Source organism: Thunnus maccoyii, chromosome 15 (assembly GCF_910596095.1).
Source record: "Thunnus maccoyii chromosome 15, fThuMac1.1, whole genome shotgun sequence".
Taxonomy (NCBI): Eukaryota; Metazoa; Chordata; class Actinopteri; order Scombriformes; family Scombridae; genus Thunnus; species Thunnus maccoyii.
The window spans coordinates 18,298,967-18,319,072 of NC_056547.1; the positions used below are offsets into that span (position 1 = coordinate 18,298,967).

Below are 20,106 nucleotides of genomic sequence, written 5' to 3' on the forward strand. Positions count from 1 at the left end.
TATAACGGCAAATACACAGAAGGAAGGGCTGTTTGTGTGGCTGTGTGTGTGTGGCTGTGTGTGTGTGTGTATGTGGCACATTGTTTATTCATGTGGTGGACGAATAGATCCTTTCAGCATTCTTGCACACATGAAAACAGGATTCAAGACACTTTGTGACTTTAAATTTTGTAAATTCAATCCCAAGCAGCTACATGATTAGTCTTCATTCATGTAACACCAATTCTAAATATCCTTATTAAAAAATAAGCCAGTAGTCTTGGTACATTAAAAGGGAAACACATTTTCTTATGCTTTTTTGCCTGATAGATGACCATACACAGTGTTGTGTAAAATGTCTTTTTGTTTAGCCTTTGATCTTGATTAGAGTGATCCACGCTCTGTGAAAATAAATCACAAGTCTTTCTTATTGTGCCTCCTGTATTGACTGTCTTGTAGTTTGTGTTGTATTTGTTGCAATATCAGCATGTATAAATAAACACATTTTGTTAACAGTCCATTTATCTTGGGTGTTAAATTGTACACGTGTATTAGTTTTTTTTACGTTAACTTTGTTGACAGTGAGTGTACGAAACAGTGACACCTTTCAGGTTATAGACTAAAGGTCATTCAGCTCATAGATATCATACAGCGGTATTCTTAATAGCTGGAGATGAGGCAGTATTCACAGACAGCTCTGCTCAGAAAAGGATGAACTTCAACGCACAGTGACAGCAAGGTGGGATCTTTTGAAGGCACGCACACATAGTGGCTGCTTTTTAAACAACAGTTTTTACATTCAACGTGACGAAGGCACGTCAGATAATCGTCATGTCAATCGTCATCAAAACTTAATTTCTCGCAACTTTTGTTCACTTCAAAGTTGTCAAAAACTCACGCCTGGAAGTTTTCTGGTTCTGCTACACATGTAGATAAACTTTATCGTCGCCACTCGATACAGAGTAGTGGACACTGACTGAATAAATCGTTTTAAATCGCTGGTGTTGCAGTTATAGCTAAGGGAAAATCGCCACACAGACATTTGACAGCTAACAGGCTAGCTTAAAGTGCTGCGTCAAGCTCACTAGAGACAATGCTACCAACGCTGGCAGGCAGTTTTTCTTTCCTAGGATGGCGAAGTCACGACCCGCCCTACTCTGCCTCTGATTGGCTAGTACACGTTACCTTCGTTTGTTGGGTTGGTTAGAGTGAGGGTTTGAGTATCAGGGTGAGCCAATCAGAGGCAGAGTAGGGCGGGCCATGACTTCGCCATCCTAGGCGAAAAAAAAAACCCACAGCGGAAGTAAGGTACAATGACCTCTTTTGTGGGACGAGGAAATAATAAAAGGAAGTAACACGCTAATGAAAGCAGTACACTGAATACCAAGTAAAGGGCATTTCATTAGTGGCATTAATCCTTATTTGTATTTCACGACGAGTCAGGACAGCGATAATTTTCGAACGGAAGGACCTGAAGAATGCGAAAAAGCTAAATGTATGTATTTATTTACTTTATGTTGTTTTTAAGTATTGAATCTGTGTTACTGTGTACTTTCTACTGTCACTCAAACGTTACGTGTCCCCAATTAAAAGTCTTTTGTTGCGAAAGGACTTACCGGAACCTGTGCAGTTTCTATGGCTACCTTAACTTTCAGATCAGAAGCCCAGCGTGGAGGAGAGGATGTGGGTATGCTGACATCTGCAAGCCAGAGGTTTCACTGGAAGGCGACTGCAGTCAGGCTGACAAACCACGGCCTTAGCAGCCTCGAAGAAACTCCGAGACATGTAACTTGTAGTCAAGGTAAATCATTTCACGCAAACAAGCTAACTTTGTATTTTCTTTTTTGATTGAACTTTGCCTTTGTAGCTGTCATGTACGTTATGTTCAAAGTATAGTTTGACTGTTAGCATTTTAAAGCAGCGCTTATCTGGTTTAAAACTTAATTTACATTCCTGACTTCCTTGTGTGTTTATCAGTAAAGTCACACAGTTGTCGGCGCGGTGACTTAATGGTTTGGTAACGGACATAATGCTGTTTTTAAGGATGAACAAGATGTCATTATCAAGCTATCAACAGTCGTTTGTCATAGATGCCTTTGGAAAGTTGAGATTTGTCATTATTCCTCTGAGTCACTGCTGCTCTGCTTTGCATACTTATCACTGAGAGCTCAGCACTTAACTGTCAGCCTCTCCCTGACTGTAAGCCAAATTAAGATCCTAACATTTATTTAGTTTGAAAGATGATGAGACCTGTTGCTTAACTGCGTGTTTTGACTACAGCTTGCTACCACTCTTCAATCTCGCCTTTTCCTTTTAACACCTACGAATTCTCAAAACAAAGCAAAAAGATAATGTCTTAAAGATAAAAGTATGATCGATAGATAGGGCCTGATGTCATGGAACTGCTATTTCATTCAGTATAAATATGGACACTGAGGTTTACTTTGGCTTTCAGGAGGAGCATTTCTGTCATCCTATCCGCTCAAGTGAAGCGAGAAAAAAAGAAGCAGCATTTTGTCAAAGCTCTCTGTTTTATAGCACAGTTCAGGTCTGTTTGGTGTATTTGGATGAGTATCAAAGACCTTATGATGAAAAAGTCTCTATCCAACTTTTCAAGCCTGTCATCACTCATCACAACCAGGCTCCTTAGAAACACTCTCTGTCAGAAGTATATACACCAAATGTAATCAGCAGTGAGCTGTTTGTATTGTTGAGAGGAGTTGGCGATCCTGTCTTACGGGTCCTTTAGAAACTATAAAAGACCAACTGATTAATGGGGAGAGTTGCTTTGCTTTATCGGCTGTTGTTTTTGTAACCTGTTCCACTGGTGCTTATTGGATATAACACACGTTGCAGCTTTTTGTCTTTCTCTGCTGACTGACTGGTGAGGAAATGAGCCATGATGTATTGTAAGCAGCACAGACTGTTCATTCCATACTAACTGTGCAACGATTTCTCTTTTTAAAGTCTTGTTAGCGTGAAGCGTTTGACACATGCACCACAGATTTGCAGCTTGGGGGAGAAAATGCAAATCTTATCCCTCCACTGCTTTTTTTTTTTGTTTCACTCGCACTTAGCCAAAAAGTGGGGCAGGATTTAAGCTGCATCTTAAGCCCTCTGTACCGTCCTGCTCATTCCAAACAGCTCCCGAGTAAGGCTATCAGATTCAGAGAGAGTGGAAGGTGTGATGGAAAGCCAATAAAAGGGGGTTTTGTCTGCAGGCGTCTCCATTTTGTAACCTCAGGACGCCCGAGTGCTCTGGCCAGGGCCCAGACTGGAGTGAAAGGGGCTGTGCTGCTGCCTTGAAGAACTCCAGTGGAAATTGGGTTTCCTGTGACTCAACGAAACGTTGCAAGATATCCTAAATCTATATTCTCTTACAACACTTTTCACTTTTATTTCTTAGTATTCTCACAAAGCCAAACGTTGGAAACATTTAACAATTTCTGGTAGAATTAGGAAATGGCAAATGTTAAGGCGTGGGAAAGGAGTACCGGTGCATATTTATCTGTGCATATACATCAGTATTAATGCTAAGCCTGTCTGTCACTGTCTGGCACTATTGTAAATGGCACCCTGCTCTAATATTAATGCAACACAATTATGTGGTTACATTCATTTCTGTGTCAACATAGCTAGGTGGTCTGTTTTTACCGCAAGCCTCTTTCAAATCCTGGCATGCTGAGCCAATCTGTCTGACATAAATGTCTAAATTGCTGTCTTCCTCGTATCTACAAACCCAGACTAATCCTTTAAAACAGCAAAAAGGATATTCTTGTGCAAATATTCCACCCAACGTTTTGGGCAACAACTATTTGTGGCTCAGGGGAAATCCTACAATGAAGAACGTTTCAGAAGGGCTAATTTTTACTCTATATCTAAACACAAGGCTCACCTAGAACTGACAGTCTGAGTACTGTCACTCTGATTTTTAAGTGTGTTTAACCTTTGATGTAAAAGTAATGTGAAAGCCTAAGAGCTGGGCTTGCTTTACACTGTGCCATTAAAGGTTTGGAACATTGCAAAACATCTGTGCAAAAGATCACATCCAATGTTTTTTTTTCTGAAGGACTTGATGCTTCACACGTGAAAAAGCGTGAACCGGCTGATTGGAAACTTCACACGACATTACTGTAAAAGCTGTAAACTTGTTCAGAAACACAGCAGCAACACGGCAGAAATCCTCTTTATTCAAGATTTATTGTGAATGCAGTGGGAATAAAACGGTGCAGTTGTGCTGAAGGTTCATCATGTTAACAGATCTCTCACTGCAGTGCAACGCAGGCTGAGTTTTCTCAGCGCATTACTGAACTGAAAGCCATAATTTAGCCTCATCTATCTTTGCAATTTGTATTTAATGAGCATCTTAATGCAGCCCTGAGCATGCAATTTATATTTATGATGTCAGTGTTGATTACTGCTGGTCTGGTCTATTTGAGCCTCAGTGCACTTGTGAATTTAGAAGCAAGCACTATGTTTCTTGGGTGTTAAGGTGAATAACTTCAGTTAATTATGAACAGGATTGGTACTTGATTAAACCTCATCCTAATGGGGAGAGCTTTGATTAATCTTGTGCTCCCCTCTCTGTTGTATGCATCTAACATGTGATATGTCTTAATGATCATGTACTCAGTGTCTCTTTGTTTCTGTGTTCCAGAGGCTTGTGTCCTGTAGGGCACCCTGACACTCAGCCAGTCACGGTGCCTCCGCGGGGCTTGCCGTCATGAGGGGGCGCTGCTCGCGAAAACTAGGTGTGCTGGCCAAGGCTGTTTTCCTTCTCTGGCTACTGTGGCTGGGATATCTTCTGTTAGCACGCTCCTCTTTCCCTTCCTCTTCCTCCGAAGAGGAGGAAGATGACGAACACGGTCCTATGGTGCGACAGCTCTCCATGGAAGAGAGCGGGGCTTACGGGCAGCTGTCTAGGCCCCTCTACATTAAGCCATCACCAGACAACAATGCGCTAGGCGAGTGGGGTCGGGCCACACACCTCAACCTCAGCCCTGAAGAAAAGAAACAGGAGCAGGAAAGCGTGGAGCGCTACGCCATCAACATCTATGTCAGCGACAAGATTTCCCTCCACCGGCACATTCAGGACCACAGGATGAATGAGTGAGTGGAGCAAAAAGGCAACATGAACAGAAATGACCCATTAATCACTTACTGGCTAATGTGCCTTGGACAGCCTTAGTTAACTTAATGTTTTTCAGCAAATCACAAAGTTTTTTTGATTGCTTGCTATTTTCTTTGAGGTTTCTAGCCAAAACATACACACATCTCTGGCCTTGAACACTGCATGGAGCTGATAACTATTATACAACTGTATAAGGGATGAATTACTCAATAGAGATTAAATTGAGCTCTTTACTGGAATCAGTTTTCCAGTGACAGTTAAGAGACAAGGATGAAGGCTCTCCTAATGCATTGCAGGGCTTATTGAGGCTGGTGTAAGCAGCTCTCTGCCTCAATGGCTTTATTCCACCCAGAGCTGTTGTCCACAGCTATTCTCAGCTGAGCCTCTGTGATGTTGGCAGTCCAACACAGAGTATGACGATGTCTTTTATTAGTAGTTCCTCCTCCCGTCTTTGCCTTATCCTTTACTGGCTCTCTTCCTAATGAAACCCAGATGTGCTATCCATCACTGTGGTGGGAACAATAATTTGATTGTGTTTCTGTTGTCTGTGCCCCAGAGTACATCAGCGAAGAACAGATTTGCTTTAGTGGTGGATTCATGATTCAATTTAAGTATACATTTTTGAAATTACTGGCATTAAACATGTCACGCTAAACTATTTATGTAATTTGACTTTAAACTACAGACACGGAAAAATGAATCTCAGAGGTTGCCAAGGTGAAAATGGAATAAACCATTTTACTGGCAAGACGACTGAATATCCAAAGATTGACTGATAAAATGCTTTGATCTTCTTGCTGGGCTGGGGAAACTGCCTGGAAGGTTGAAAGTCAAACCCTGTGCTCATTTAAAGATAACGTTTCAAAAAAGAGATATCGTTATCAGGCCCCGGCATGCTGGTATGCTGTGGCAACATTTTGGGAGATTTTAAAACAGAATCACGGCCCCACACAGGCTGTCACTTTGCAACAGTGCATGATGGGTGTTTGAGCTGCTAGAGTAACATTTTTGACAGGTGCACAATTTCTTTTTTCTTGCCTGCTAACATTTTGTGTTTTGGTGACTGGTTTAGCTGGTAGAGACACAGTCAGGAGTGTGTTAGCAGGGAGCGAATGGTGTGCAGCTTTGGTGTCAAGGAACTCTGGAATTTGTGCTTATGTCGTCTGCTTGTGCGTACCATGACAGAAGTGTATGACACAAAACACAGTGGTACTCTGTGCTATTTTTGCATGAACAGATCCTATTCTTAAGCTTCCAGACTTGTTTCACGCTTGATATGTTGGCCAGTTTGACTTTGATAGTTTGAGTAATAACATTTTTTTATAACTACACACATGTAGCTGTGTGATTGACGGTCATCCAACAAAGAAATCAGTCAGTCAATGAGTCATAACGGACTGTTATGTGTGACTGCATCCTTCACAGATATCGGTGAATGGTTCGTGAGTGCCCCTTCCCAGTGTCAAACTGTCCCAGGTGTGCTACTGTTTGTGTTTGGCTTTATGCACTGTAAGCAAATGTGTTACATCCTCCCAGGATAATTTATTTTAACGTAGTTGCTTGTTGCTGTTTTGCACCTACTCCCATAATTGCACAAGTTAGCTCTTGGGAGCCAATTTTGTGGCAGTTTTGACTGCTCTCTTCACCATGAAATTTGCAGCACTGTAAACATCCTGCAACAGTGTGAATTGCTCTAGAAAGAAGGGAAGGAAAACAGCTGATTTGATTGCTCGTGACTGATGCAAGAGCACACCGCGCTCCTCCCATCCCAACTCGAACAGTGTCATAGTTGCGGGAAGGGCCTCTGTTACAAAACTACCAGAAGTCATTCAACCTTTTCCAGAGAAGTGATTACACCCTCTCAGTTTAGTATGTCACTGATTCACAAAACTAGAGGTCCCTGAAAAAAAATTGGCACCCTCTTTGCTCTCACGTTTTGTTCATTCTCCAAGAACTTGATCACTTTCATTGTTATCTTGTTTTTCTCTCCTCGTCCTCTCTCTCTCTCTCTCTCTAGTCTGCTCTCTTCGTTTCCATTTGCTCACGTTTCTGCGGTCTCTCTCCGAGCACTGCTGTGGTATGTTGCTCATTGGTGTGATACCCTCCCCGCCCCCATCCATATTGCTTCTGCTCTTTAGTCTTTATGGTTTTAATGACTGCCATCTGGATTAAGACCAGACACCTCCTCCTCCTACCACACTAGTTCCTGAACCTGCTCTGGGCATATGCAGGAATATTTCTTGCTTATATGAATTCATGCACTTATATGTTCTGTACATGTGTATTATTACTCATGTCAGCTCCGTCTCTCTCCTCACGCCAACCTCACCCACACCCATGAACATACCTCAGATGCCGAAGTAAGAAGTTTGAGTACCGGCGCCTGCCCACCACCTCTGTGATCATAGCCTTCTACAACGAGGCCTGGTCCACCCTGCTGAGGACCATTCACAGTGTCCTGGAGACCACTCCTGCCATCCTGTTGAAAGAGATCATCCTAATCGATGACTACAGTGACCGAGGTCTGACACTCTACACAAAGAAATAAACCAATTTGTCATTTTGTCTCTGTAAAAATGAAACTGACAAAAGAAGTTTTTCAGACTTAGAACAAAGAGGACTGACTGTCTTGGCCCAGTTTAGTATAGCACACAAACCAAACCTCAGTTGTTCTTTGATTTTGTCACACTGACAGCGCACTGTACAAGAGGACAAGTGAGGCAGGACAGGGCTATATATAGAATTAAGATGCTATCTACAGAGTGGTGACTAGATAATGCCTCTGGATATATTCCGAAAGCAATTAGAAAAATGGGTTTGGAAACAAGACAGGACACATTCCTGTAATGATTGAATAGGGGTCAGAGTTACTTCTAAACATATTGGACGTTGCTTGTTTTTCATTAGGTAAAATTGCTACAGCCATTATCTTAGATTAGCAAATTCTTGAAAAAGTTATGTCAAATTTTTTTGTCTCATTTCCTGTCAGTCTCTGCTTTAGCCTTTGCTTGTCTCACCCTGTGTGTATGTGAGGTTTTGCTTTGATAGCAGCCTCCAATTTCCAGGCCATTTTATATTTAATTAAAAGACAAGAAGTTCTGGATATCATTCATGAGTACTAAATACAGCTGCACACTGTGAACTTGAGCACAGTTCATTCTTAACATGGGAACAGCATGGGTGACAAAATATTCTCAACTCAAAAGGTCCACTTACTAGCGCCTTCTGCGCTTTCAACCACATCTTACAGTCTTCATCAGTGAATGGAATTTGGACTGATTTATGCAGACCTATGCTAACTCTGAGAATGATACTATAGTCTCAGAAACTGGATATAGTGGTAGCTTAAAGTCTGTCTGTCTTAATGGCATTAGTATTCGTTCCCAGCTAGTCTGTCTTTGTGTATCGGAGACATTACACCATAAAGATGACTTCAATGTGCACTGAGATGCCATGACATCATTTCCTCTCCTCTGACCACCGTGACCAAATGGAATGCTAGACATGCCACTCCCCAACCAGAACGGTTACTGCAGACAGACAGCGACTGTAGAGTAGAGAGGCTTTCTCTCATGTTTGAAAGCTGGTTGAACAGGGCCTAGCATACCAAGCATTTTACTGACTCAATTATCCTTAGTGCATAAAAGATGTGTGCATGACACACATGTGATACTGGACTTCCTGTAACTGTGACAAGTATTTTTAAGTCGTGAAAATGTTTATATTAATAGTAAGCCAACTCACATGATAAATCTGTAACAGAATAAGGGTTAGGGTCAGTATTGCAGACACGTATCACTCTACTCTGTTGTTTTTGAGCCTCTTTTAGCTATTGTTTTGGTTTTGCAGCCCACCAAGTCTAACCCACACACATCAAGCCTTGGAAGGCATCTGTTTCGAGCAAAAAAGCTCTGATAAACTCACTGTACGCAACCAGCACAAAATGCCATACAAATAAAGTCTGGGACAAGCTGCTGAACAAATTTGGGCAACTAGCAAGCTAAAGAGAGATATTTTTGTCAGGAGTTGGTGGAGTCCAAACGGAGAAAAGCAAAATTGAATATTGGACTTACATTCATCAGGTGGCCAAATTCACAACTCAACAAATGAATGCTAATGTTACTCAGTGTCTGCTGGATTTGAAATTAGGGAATTGTTAGCTTAACTCACTCATCAGCCATAAAAACTTTCTAAGCCACTGATTTGGTAGTAGCTGTTTAACTCAGCTTGTTTTGGTGTTTTTCTGACATCTTGTGGCCAAGAATTGATTAATGCAGCTTTAAAGAAAAGCAGTTACATGGAGGGGCAGATAATTACATAACTTTAATGTTACACATGATGGTCATGTTTGTGTTTTCATGTGTGTTCTGAATTATAGGTTACCTGAAATCCCAACTAGCTGACTACATCAGTAATCTGGATCGTGTTCGGCTCATCCGCACCAACAAAAGAGAGGGGCTTGTCCGGGCACGTCTCATTGGTGCCACTTATGCTACGGGTGACGTACTGACATTCCTTGATTGCCACTGTGAGTGCGTCCCTGGGTGGATTGAACCTCTGCTGGAAAGGTGGGTTGGCCAAACTAGATGAGTAAAACTTTTTTGAAAAATCTAAACAAAAAAAATAATTTTTTTGTATTTTCTCCCCTCTTCCTGCTCTCTGCATGTTATTGCACCCTTGCTGTGGGTTTAGGATTGGTGAGAATGCCAGCACCATCGTGTGTCCTGTTATTGACACCATCGACTGGAACACTTTTGAGTTTTACATGCAAACAGATGAGCCGATGATAGGAGGTTTTGACTGGAGACTCACCTTCCAGTGGCACTCGGTCCCCGAAGTGGAACGCAAGAGGCGCAAGTCGCGCATTGACCCCATCAGGTGACAGTATGATACTTCACAAGGTCTATTCACATGGGAGATCAGTTTACCAGATTGGCACGTACCAATGAAGCGCTCTGTTAATTTGTCATTCTACTTACTGTATTACTTACTTACTTACAGTACAACCTAAGAATGCTTGACTGATCTTTTAAACATCATCCATTGATCAGTCCTCCTCTTTGTTTTGTCATACCCGTATTGCTTGTGGAAACAATAGAAAATCAAAGAAACATTTCCTGCTTCTTCAAACTGAAGCTACTTCTTTTAAACTACACATTAAATCTTGTATGGAGGAAAAGCATCAATACACTGTCAAAAGGTTCAGCAGTTGGTTGCGGTCTGTTATACTTTCGACCAAACGACTATGTTGCACAATTTTGCATTGTGAGGAACTGTATTGTACAGGGTGTCAGCAGCATACACCAACCACTAGACGGCAGCTCAAGCACGATTATTAGCTATGGTATAGTATAGTTATAGTAAAATATGTAATTCCTTTTACCTTAATAAAATGATCATAATAAAATATTTTCCCTTTTTTTCCTCAGGTCTCCTACCATGGCAGGTGGATTATTTGCCGTGAGCAAGGCATACTTTGAGTACCTGGGTACATATGATATGGGTATGGAGGTGTGGGGCGGAGAAAACCTGGAGCTCTCCTTCAGGGTGAGTTCAGTTCTCCTTCAATTAGGAACAAACAGTGCAGAGACACTGCTTTACCACTGCAGTATCACTTAGCCATATGAGACCAGAGTTATGAAATTGTCACTTGTCAAACTTAATGAACTTAATGAATTGAGGTTTATTCTATTAGCAAAGGGAATCTTTTTTTTTTATATTAGCGTATGCTTCACATCCTTTGATTCATCCATCTAACAGCTACCAGTCAGTGGGTAGTTAGTGTGTGAGAGAGACATGTCATGTCATTGTCAGACCACAGTCAACCATGGCATCTGAAGCCCTGATATTGGCTGATACCTTGTTGTGACATTGGTGTCACTTTTCACTTGTTTGCGTCAGTCAAATTGGCACAGATTTTAGGCTACGTGTGAGTTTGTAGTAGGAGCATACAAGGGGGGAGGGCAAAGTAAATTGTTTGTGTGTGTATGATTTATAGTGTGTATGTGAATGCAGTGTGAAGATGAATAGGCTGCTCCTTTGAGTGATATGTTATGCATGGGGAAATAAAAATGCCTCTCACTGGGACTTTTTGCCATGCATAATTTATGTTTAGTGAATTGACTTTCAACTATGTTTTTGGAGTACTAAAAAAAATACAGTGCGGCGTGAAATGCCTTGCGGATTAAGATGGAAGCGACTATCATGTAATAGCTATTTGGCTATGAATATACAATATGATTTTGCCCTATGTAATTGGAACATAGCTCAGCCACGTATTAAGAAATACCTCAGTGCCAACTTTTCATTCTTTAGGGGTGTTGTGTTTTTGTTTTTCCATGGTGATAGATAAAGCAATTATACAATGCAAATTGATACCATATATCAAAGCTGCATTCAAATGCAGTCTTATGACACACAGGAAGCAGGGATTGAATTTTCATAAAGCGAATGAAGGTGAAGAGCACACAGCTTTCTTTGTCACTCAGAGGGAATCTCTAGCATAGCATCAGTTGCCACAAATATTAGCATTTTATCTGAATGAAGGTTAGTGTTATGAACAGTTCCATCTGGCAGACTTACAGTATTTCAAAAAACTCTTGATGCAAAGAATTTTAGTTCATTTTGAACTTGTCAGTTTAAAAAGTGCTATTTGAAACTTGCAAATCAGGTCAGTTGTACTTGAAAGACAGATAAAGTCATAAACACCAGCGTTAACCTCAAGTATCTAAGTTCAGTTGTAATATATCAGTTCAATATGTTGTTTACAACTGACACTATACCAGGTTAATGATAAACATGTGCTTGTAACTTCTGATTGTCTATCATAATGTGTATACATGATCGTAACAGGCCACATGGAGAGACAAAGAACATGTAAACGCTGCTATCAAGAGCAATTCATGCCTGGCTTCCATTATGTAATCATTATTCAACATTTATGATTATACAGTCTTGTAGAGGGCGCATAAATATTAACATAGATGTATACAAGCAGTAGGTGCACTTGCCCAGAGCATTATGTATCCACAAAAATATAGAATTTACTTTTGATCTCCTCAGGTGTGGCAGTGTGGGGGCAGTCTGGAGATTCACCCCTGCTCTCATGTGGGCCATGTGTTCCCTAAGAAGGCCCCATACGCACGGCCCAACTTTCTCCAAAATACTGTACGAGCTGCAGAGGTTTGGATGGACTCTTATAAACAACACTTCTACAACAGGAACCCCCCAGCCAGAAAGGTAAGCCAGTCATAAATCTGAGGAAACAAGTTTTTAAACAGTAAAGTCTTGCTGGACTTGCTGCTGCTGTGTTGCTGTATGAATACTCCCCGAGTCATATTTGGACAAATACATTCTCTATGTTAATAAGTTACGTGCTAGTCAGTAATCCAACTGGTGCTAAACTGAAGCCCTGTAGTGATGCCATGTTACACCATGTCAATATGGTACAGAGATTGGCTTATCTTTGATGTTAGATTTCCTATGATATGATTCAAATGTCGAGGTGTCAACTGATGAAACATCTCTCTGACTGGGTCAGGAGTACGTGTGCGAGGGCGTGCGCACGTGTGTATGCGGTCCATGTGCTGTGCCTCTCAGGTTCTGGGTATTGGGCACCATCAAAAATTCATGTATCTCAGTTTCACCTATCTGAAAAAAATACATTATTAATATCAGGGATCTTTGATCAAACAATAAATTACCTGGTCAAGAGGAGATTGAACACAGCACTGCCCAACCTGATCACAAGATCCAAATACATTACGCTGCTGTCATTATACATGTGAACAGACCTCAGTGCTGTAGACCATAATATTGGTTTGGAGTACATAATGTCTTCATAGGATTTTTATTTTGTTCAGAGAGGTTGACGACCACTTCACTGTGTCTTAAAGATTTATTTTATTCAGGTTGTAAGTTGTTGTTCCTGCCTGTTTTTCACAAGAACAGCCAGCATGAATATTTGATGAATGTTTGTATCCTGGAGTTGTACATTTAATGGCTTAACTGTTGTAAGATAATTCACAAAGGATTAAACTTATCTATTTATTTATTTGTTTGATGTTTGTTTGATGGAGAAACAACATTCCTCCTTCTGTCTCAGCCACATTTTCTTTGTATTCTGATTTTGAAACACTGGCTGGCCCACTAAACTCATGACTGGAAAAGTTAAGTGTGCAAGATCCTGTTGTTACATTCCACCCTCAGGCAGGGCGAAGGTCTTAAGGTGTGTGAAAGTACTTTGAGTTGCTTAAGGTGGAGTTCCCCGCCTTAGCAAACACAGATTTCTGACATATGCATACTAGCTAAGACCAATCAATCACCTGTTAGTTGGCTTCCTGGTCCTTCCTGATTGTCACGTTACACTTGTAGGATTCATCAATCATATGCAGGATATAAATGTTTACTTTTATGGAGTGCCTTCTTTATTTTAGATGCTTCAGATAAACCATAAAATGTGACATTTGCAACATGTGTTGTAGAGTCAAAACTAGGAGATGAAGTGATGAGGAGTATACTTAGTAAACTGTAGCATCCTCTCCTAACAGCCGAATCTAACCACATTGTCACTCGCTACTTAAGAAGGATGATTTATGCATTGTGTGCTTGCCTTACAGGAGACATATGGGGATATCTCAGAGCGGCTGCTGCTGAGGGAGAGGCTGAAATGCAACAGTTTTGACTGGTATCTGAAGAATATCTACCCTGACCTACATGTACCTGAGGACAGGGCAGGCTGGCATGGGGCTGTGAGTGTGTCTGCTATGCATATCTGTATTTAATTATTCATACTGTTTCACTCAAAGGTCAACATCAGTGTTTTATTTACACTCATCACTGATCTTATGCTGATTTGCGACTGCCTAGTTATAGAAGGCAATAAAAGATGGCATTGCAGTTGTGTTTTGCTTCCTCAATTCAGTCTATTACAAGTCTGAAACTGTGTGTGAGGCTGTGTGTATGCAGTTCAAAGTGAGAAGGCTAGACTAGAACAAACAAAGGCTTTTATAGCCTATCGGACTGAGCTATAGACCATTATAATCCAGACACTTGGTGAAGTATTCCATTAAATGCTGCACACAGAATTCTTGGTTGGCTCAGTGATGGGTTTTAAAATGATTACATTTCAACCACCGAGACGCAACCACTGTGTCTTAAGAAAAACAAACATCCCTGAAAGATGTCTCAGGACTTAACATCCAGATATCCACTACCTCGCCATGTTGCCGCATATTTCACATAAAAGGTTGAGAAGTTGAAGTTGTGATGGGGGAATCGGTCAAAAATCTGGAAAGGTATCGGTGTCTAAAATGTGTGCGTACTGGCACATAACCTGAAAATATGGCATTTTCTTAGAGGTAGAATATTGGCATTTTGATGTGAAAGTTTGACGAGTAAAAACTAAAAATCTATTTCACATTGATTGTTTAATAAGTGTGTGTTGATGTGGAAAATAAGCAAACAGCAGGAATTTGTGTTTGGAAGTGATATTTTGGAGCCTGAATGTAGCAGCCACAGTGGTGCTGCCCTGTATTTGACCTCACAGTCTGCCCTGAATAAAACCAATAAGAGAAACTCCACAGAGGAATCAATAAACCACAGCATTTCATTATTTTTTTATATTAATTGTTCTCTTCCTGCCAGGTGCGTAGCACTGGCATTCATTCAGAGTGCCTGGACTACAACGCTCCAGAGCACAGTCCCACAGGTGCCCACCTTTCTCTTTTTGGCTGCCACGGCCAGGGAGGCAACCAGGTACGTTAAGCATTTCACACCTCGTTTAGTCTGTTTTTCTCCATCTCTCTCTTTCTCTCTCATGCACCTCTTGTCTCTTGTCACAATCTCACAAACTCTCTCTGGCCCAGTGGGAGACGTATTTTCAAATGTCAACGCTCTACGCTAACCCCTAAAACGAGCTGCCACAGTTGATTCACACCAGAAAATTGCCCTCTGCTGGTGCACCCAGTATGACTTGAATGTAATGAAAGGAAAAACTAGGTTTGGTATTGCATCCACATATATACCTAAAAGTATCTTGCAGTTGAATCACAGGTACTTTTATCCTGAATGCCTGCCAACTCAAGTGATGGATGGTTTTAGCAACCAGCAGATTATCTGTGTGTGAGGATGTATATTTAATGCTGGAGCCAGACAATAGGCAGAGCTCCTTTCTGTGAATCTCCGTCCTGCTTTATATCTCTGATTACCCCACTGATGCGCCGCATCAGGTGTCTCCAGTCACAAAAAGCACCATGTGTTACTGAAAATCAATGTTTCAGTGGCTCCCCCGCTGAAACAAAAACCTGAGGGCCCTTCACCGCCTCCCTCCCGCTCCCCCTTCTCTGCCCCACATAAGAACCACGTTCCATTTTAAAAGATACATGAGCCTCGCAGGCAGAATGAATGACACAGCATGGGTAAATAAGTTTGAAGCCAGACACTGGGGCCCCGAGTGAGTCTTTTATTAGAAACGACCATTACGGGCCCCGGTGCACCTGAAAGATGTATGAGATGAAAAGAAAAGGATGGGGAAATATGATGAATGATTACTTGACCTTCTGTTTAACTTGTAGCCCAGGGAGTGTTGCATCTTTTGTCCCGATGGGCCAGGATGCTGAAATGACACCAGGGAGGGGGGGGGAGTCGGGTTTGTGCACACGTCTGGTTGATTGAGAGGGCCAAGGCCCCATCTTTTACTGATGAGATCCCTTGACACACACGCAGACATGCCATGCAACACTGCTTTATCCAACAGCAGAGTAAGAGGAAAAAACATGTAATCCTAGTAGAAAAAATAGATGCCAACCTGCTTTATTGTGCTTGTTAAAAAGCTTTCTGAGTAAGGAGCGATTAAGGTAGAAAGAGGAATGCATGGAAACAATTGAAAAGGAGGCAAAGCTGGATTTTAATCTCTCAGTCACTCCTACTTTTCCAGTTAGGTAGCCTCTCAAACTGCTTTCAAAATGAAAACTCATGACAAAGAAACACATATTCATACTGTATATACAGAACATTAAACCATGTGTCTCTCTCCTGCTCCAGTACTTTGAATACACATCTCAGAAGGAGATCCGTTTCAACTCAGTGACAGAGCTGTGCGCTGAAGTGCTTGAGGGGCAGACTTCCATCGGGATGAGACACTGCCCTCGCGATCAGGACCTCAAGCCGCCTGGTGTCGTGTGGGAGTTCAGAAACGTAAGCTGTCCCCACAATAACACACACATCCACACTTTTTCTCTCTCCCCGTCTCATGCGAGCATACACCTAAGAACCCATTATTCCACAGGACTAAATTTCGCACTCGTTCTCATCCCGTCTCCTTCATCTCCTTTCAGGACGGCACCATCTACCACCCTCACTCAGACATGTGCATCACAGCTTACCGCACAACTGAGGGCCGCACAGACGCCCAGATGAGGCGGTGCAACCCAGGAGACAAAAACCAGCAGTGGAAGTTCGAGTGGTAGAAGGAGGAAATAAGAAAGTAGCAGGAAACCTCAAGTGACCTTCTTTGACCATAGTGCAATTACTACAGTGGATGTCTTTTTCCGCTGCTCCCAATTCTCTCTTCGCTCTCCGAGTCTGCACTCCATTTGGACGGGCACGGCGAGCAAATAAAAGGTGGTGGAAAGTCACTTTAAGCCAATGATTCACCCAATTCAGCGCTTTTATACCCATGTGAATGACTGAGTATGTGCAGATTGCAGTGGAGTGAATGAGAATTGCAAGGCGAGGTTTAATTGGTCTTTTGAAGGAGACCAGCTGAACTTAAAAAAGACTTTTACTTTTGTGTTGCTTTCATCCAAGTGCCTCTGCAACCAAAATGGAGTCCAGCGCACACCTGAAGTGTCATTATCGTCGTGTCTTTTTCTTTATTCATCTAATGCAACAACTTGAAAGCCTTGAAACTGATTTGATTGTCCAGCACATGAAGAAGTGCCTTTTTTAAAGAGTTTAAAAGACAAAGAATTTCCTTTGAAAACTAGACACAAAGTCATGCTGCACTACAGAATGTTACCTTAATGTGCAATTAATATTAATTATCACTGATCCTCATACTTGTTTGTTTTTAGTGGACAAAAAAAATAACCAATTAAGGAATGGGCTGCTCAATGAAAATGTGCAAGGAATGTAAGGTCAGCAGCGTTTTGCCCAAAACCAGCTACTCCCCTAACATGCTTCATCATGTGAGAGGAAAACAGAGCGAGACAGAGAGAGCATAGAGGTCAAACTAGACCGCTTCTCAATTTTATCTCTCGTCTTTTGAGCCAGTTTCATGGTAGAATGCTGCCTGAACAAGACTTGAAGAATTCATTAAGCATTTGAACTAAGTGCAATTCGCCCCAGAGGGCTTAGTGAGTTGACAGAAGTGTTGTAATCTATTCTTCCCTGTTGTGTAAAATTAGGAATACCCTCTAGACTCACCTGTCACTGTGCCTTTGAAAGGTCGTCATCCTCAAAAGTGGTTGAATGTGCCGAAAAATAAATCGTGCCAGTGGATGTCAAATGTATTTTAAATGCTAAAAAAAACTCAAACAACACTGGTTTGATGCACTTGATTTTATTTAGTCACAAAAAGCCTTAAAAAGCCTTTTTAATTTAATCCTTCAACTTGGCTGTGCCAGACTTTTTTTTTTAAAGACTCCTGTGTGTAAACTGTACTTGAAATGGCATCAAAAACACTCCTGTTTTGTTTTCTCCACTGAAGACCCCACTGGTGTCTCTACTGGGATTCAAGGAGACGTAGTGTAACTGTTGTGAAAATGTTTGTTGTTTTTGCCGAAGACTGCTTATCACAGAGCAATGTTTGGTCTCTGTGGTCCTTTGAATTTATGAATATGAGATATTCATATTATGTCAATGGAGACAGTTGGTAAACATGTAAGATGACTCCTGTTTTGTGTTGCCTTTGTACATAGTGTTTGGTTTATGGGACCAGAGGGGGGACAGTGCTAATTTAAAGCACCTATAAAACTACTGATGATGCAAAAGGGATGTTGATTATTTGATATGAAGAAGAGGATGACTGGGATGATGTTTGAAGTAAGGTTAAAGCTGTTGGGATGATTGGAAGAATAAAAAACTAACCACAGACGCACATTGTGATCTTCTTTGTACCTTCTCAGCGCTACACACTGTATATCGTAGTTCAACTGTCAGTAATGCCAGTATAGCAAAAATAGACCCCTAATCAATACATGTGCCTTTTTATTGCTTGAAATTAATTAAATAAATCTGTAAATGTATAAAAATTGTGGCATTTGCTGCCACATTCCTGACCCTCATTTGTCCTCATTCAAACATGGATCACAGTTTTCATGGTCATTTGGCGCCACCTGCTGGTGGGAAAGCAAATAACATTCAATACTATTAGTCCACAAACAGGCCACAGGGGTCAAGGTCAAGACATTATTTTAGTTTGATGATGGTGGAAACCACTGAGACCAAACAGTATGAGATTACCTTAAATGTTTTGGCTTGCCTGTATTTTTTCCACATTGTTTTCTGTATGACTATGAATGTAAGTCATAATGTACATCAAATGACAGTTTATTTACTATTCCAGTCGTATGATTTTATGATATGAATTTGAGTTTGTCTGTTCATATATTTTATAATATAAGCATGGCAGTGAAAACATTACTAGAAGTGAGTTAGGTGATGATTTTGAAGATATTTTAAAAGATTTTGAATAATTTATTTTTCACAGTTGTGATAATTTAACATAAAATGTCTCAGAGAGAATCGGATTATAATATTTTTAATTCATTCCAAATGTAACTACATTGTAAATCAAGAATGCATTAATATTTTCAGGACATCTCTGTCACTATCCTTTGATGTAGGGTGACAGTGGACTTATTACTACTTGATGGCTAATAGGGGATCATAGAGGTGCTGTATTGTATATTTGGGAAGTTATTGTGAATCAAAGCTCTTGAGGCTGCTGCCCTGTCCTGTTTCATACAGTTCATGTTCTCTATCTCCTTCACTTGATTCGCTTGAGAGCTTTTACCTGACTTAAGTATCTTCCGTTAAAGCTTATACTCATTAAAGGAGCTCACACAATAGGAAATTGGTTGAGCCCAGTTGCACCTCATGTCATTCACACCCATTGAAACCTCTTGTCGCTTAATGACTGCTTGTATTGGTTTCATTCCCTTTTGACTGCCATCTTATTAAGTTTCCTTTTCAGGATAGATTTAGTGCTCGACCAGGTTGCTCTTTAGGTTGTTGCTGTTTTTGCTCCAGAGCAGCTGCGATCCATCAACTTTTCCAATGTGACTGTCACGGTTTTTGGGGTGTGAAACCGTTATCTTCCTTCACAGTCTGACATGTGACACAACAGATAGGGTCAGCCACTTTCATATTGTGTCAAAGTAGAGTTGATGAAGGATATAGTTCAATTAACACACCTCCATCATGTCATCCGTGATACATTTGAAGCTTTGCCTTGTCAAAACAATTCCTTCTTTCTTTCACTGCCTGTGTTGGTTTAGTTTCACATGGGTTTATTATGAAATGTTTATTTTTTTTATTAGTGTTTTATGGAGAAAATATAAAATTAGAAATTAAAGTCAGGCTTGAATGATAATGATATAGCCTAAATACATCTTCTTTGTTTATGCTACAGACAGCAGGTGGTGTGACAAGGATAATAACTTGTCGAACGGTGACTATGCAGCTCAACACTGTTTCATTTTCCCATTAATACATCTGCGCTATCTGTTGCATGGAAAATGTTATCCATCATCCGGTCCTAAATGGAAATGCCCTCATGCATTAACACTAATATTGTGTCTCTGACAGAAACGACATGCCCAGTCTACCATGGTATATTACAACACTCCGGCTGGCTTGTTGCCTTCACGTGTCTCTTTGTAGTTTTCACAATATGGGTACTCGATCAAACGGTATGCCACTCAAATTACCTTCTCTCTTTGAATGATCGCCTTAATTATTTAGCATTTTAATTTGCTTAAACATACATTTTG

At 41.0% G+C, this 20,106-nt stretch overlaps 1 protein-coding gene across 2 annotated transcripts; it reads left to right on the top strand.

Annotated features, from left to right (window-relative positions):
* The first annotated feature begins 566 nt into the window (after positions 1–566).
* On the top strand, positions 567–18,209 carry poc1bl (POC1 centriolar protein homolog B (Chlamydomonas), like). 2 transcript variants are annotated; one of them, XM_042436009.1, is made up of 12 exons: positions 567–718; positions 1,635–1,780; positions 4,637–5,088; positions 7,463–7,632; positions 9,489–9,678; positions 9,803–9,988; positions 10,540–10,657; positions 12,173–12,349; positions 13,729–13,860; positions 14,756–14,866; positions 16,154–16,306; positions 16,447–18,209. In XM_042436009.1, exons 3-12 carry the CDS (start codon positions 4,703–4,705, stop codon positions 16,576–16,578), a joined length of 1,755 nt encoding a protein of 584 aa, XP_042291943.1. In that variant the 5' UTR covers positions 567–718; positions 1,635–1,780; positions 4,637–4,702; the 3' UTR covers positions 16,579–18,209. The 2 variants fall into 2 exon arrangements, with proteins under 2 accessions (XP_042291943.1, XP_042291944.1); XM_042436010.1 differs by lacking the exon at positions 567–718 and adding an exon at positions 1,293–1,474.
* Positions 18,210–20,106: the final 1,897 nt, after the last annotated feature.

Bases quoted from the DNA above. Each gene is read 5' to 3' on its own strand.
- poc1bl (XM_042436009.1), top strand. From the start codon at position 4,703: ATGAGGGGGCGCTGCTCGCGAAAACTAGGTGTGCTGGCCAAGGCTGTT. The intron at 7,633-9,488 runs GTCTGACACTCT...TCTGAATTATAG, and splicing joins CGATGACTACAGTGACCGAG to GTTACCTGAAATCCCAACTA. The intron at 9,679-9,802 runs GTGGGTTGGCCA...CTGTGGGTTTAG, and splicing joins ATTGAACCTCTGCTGGAAAG to GATTGGTGAGAATGCCAGCA.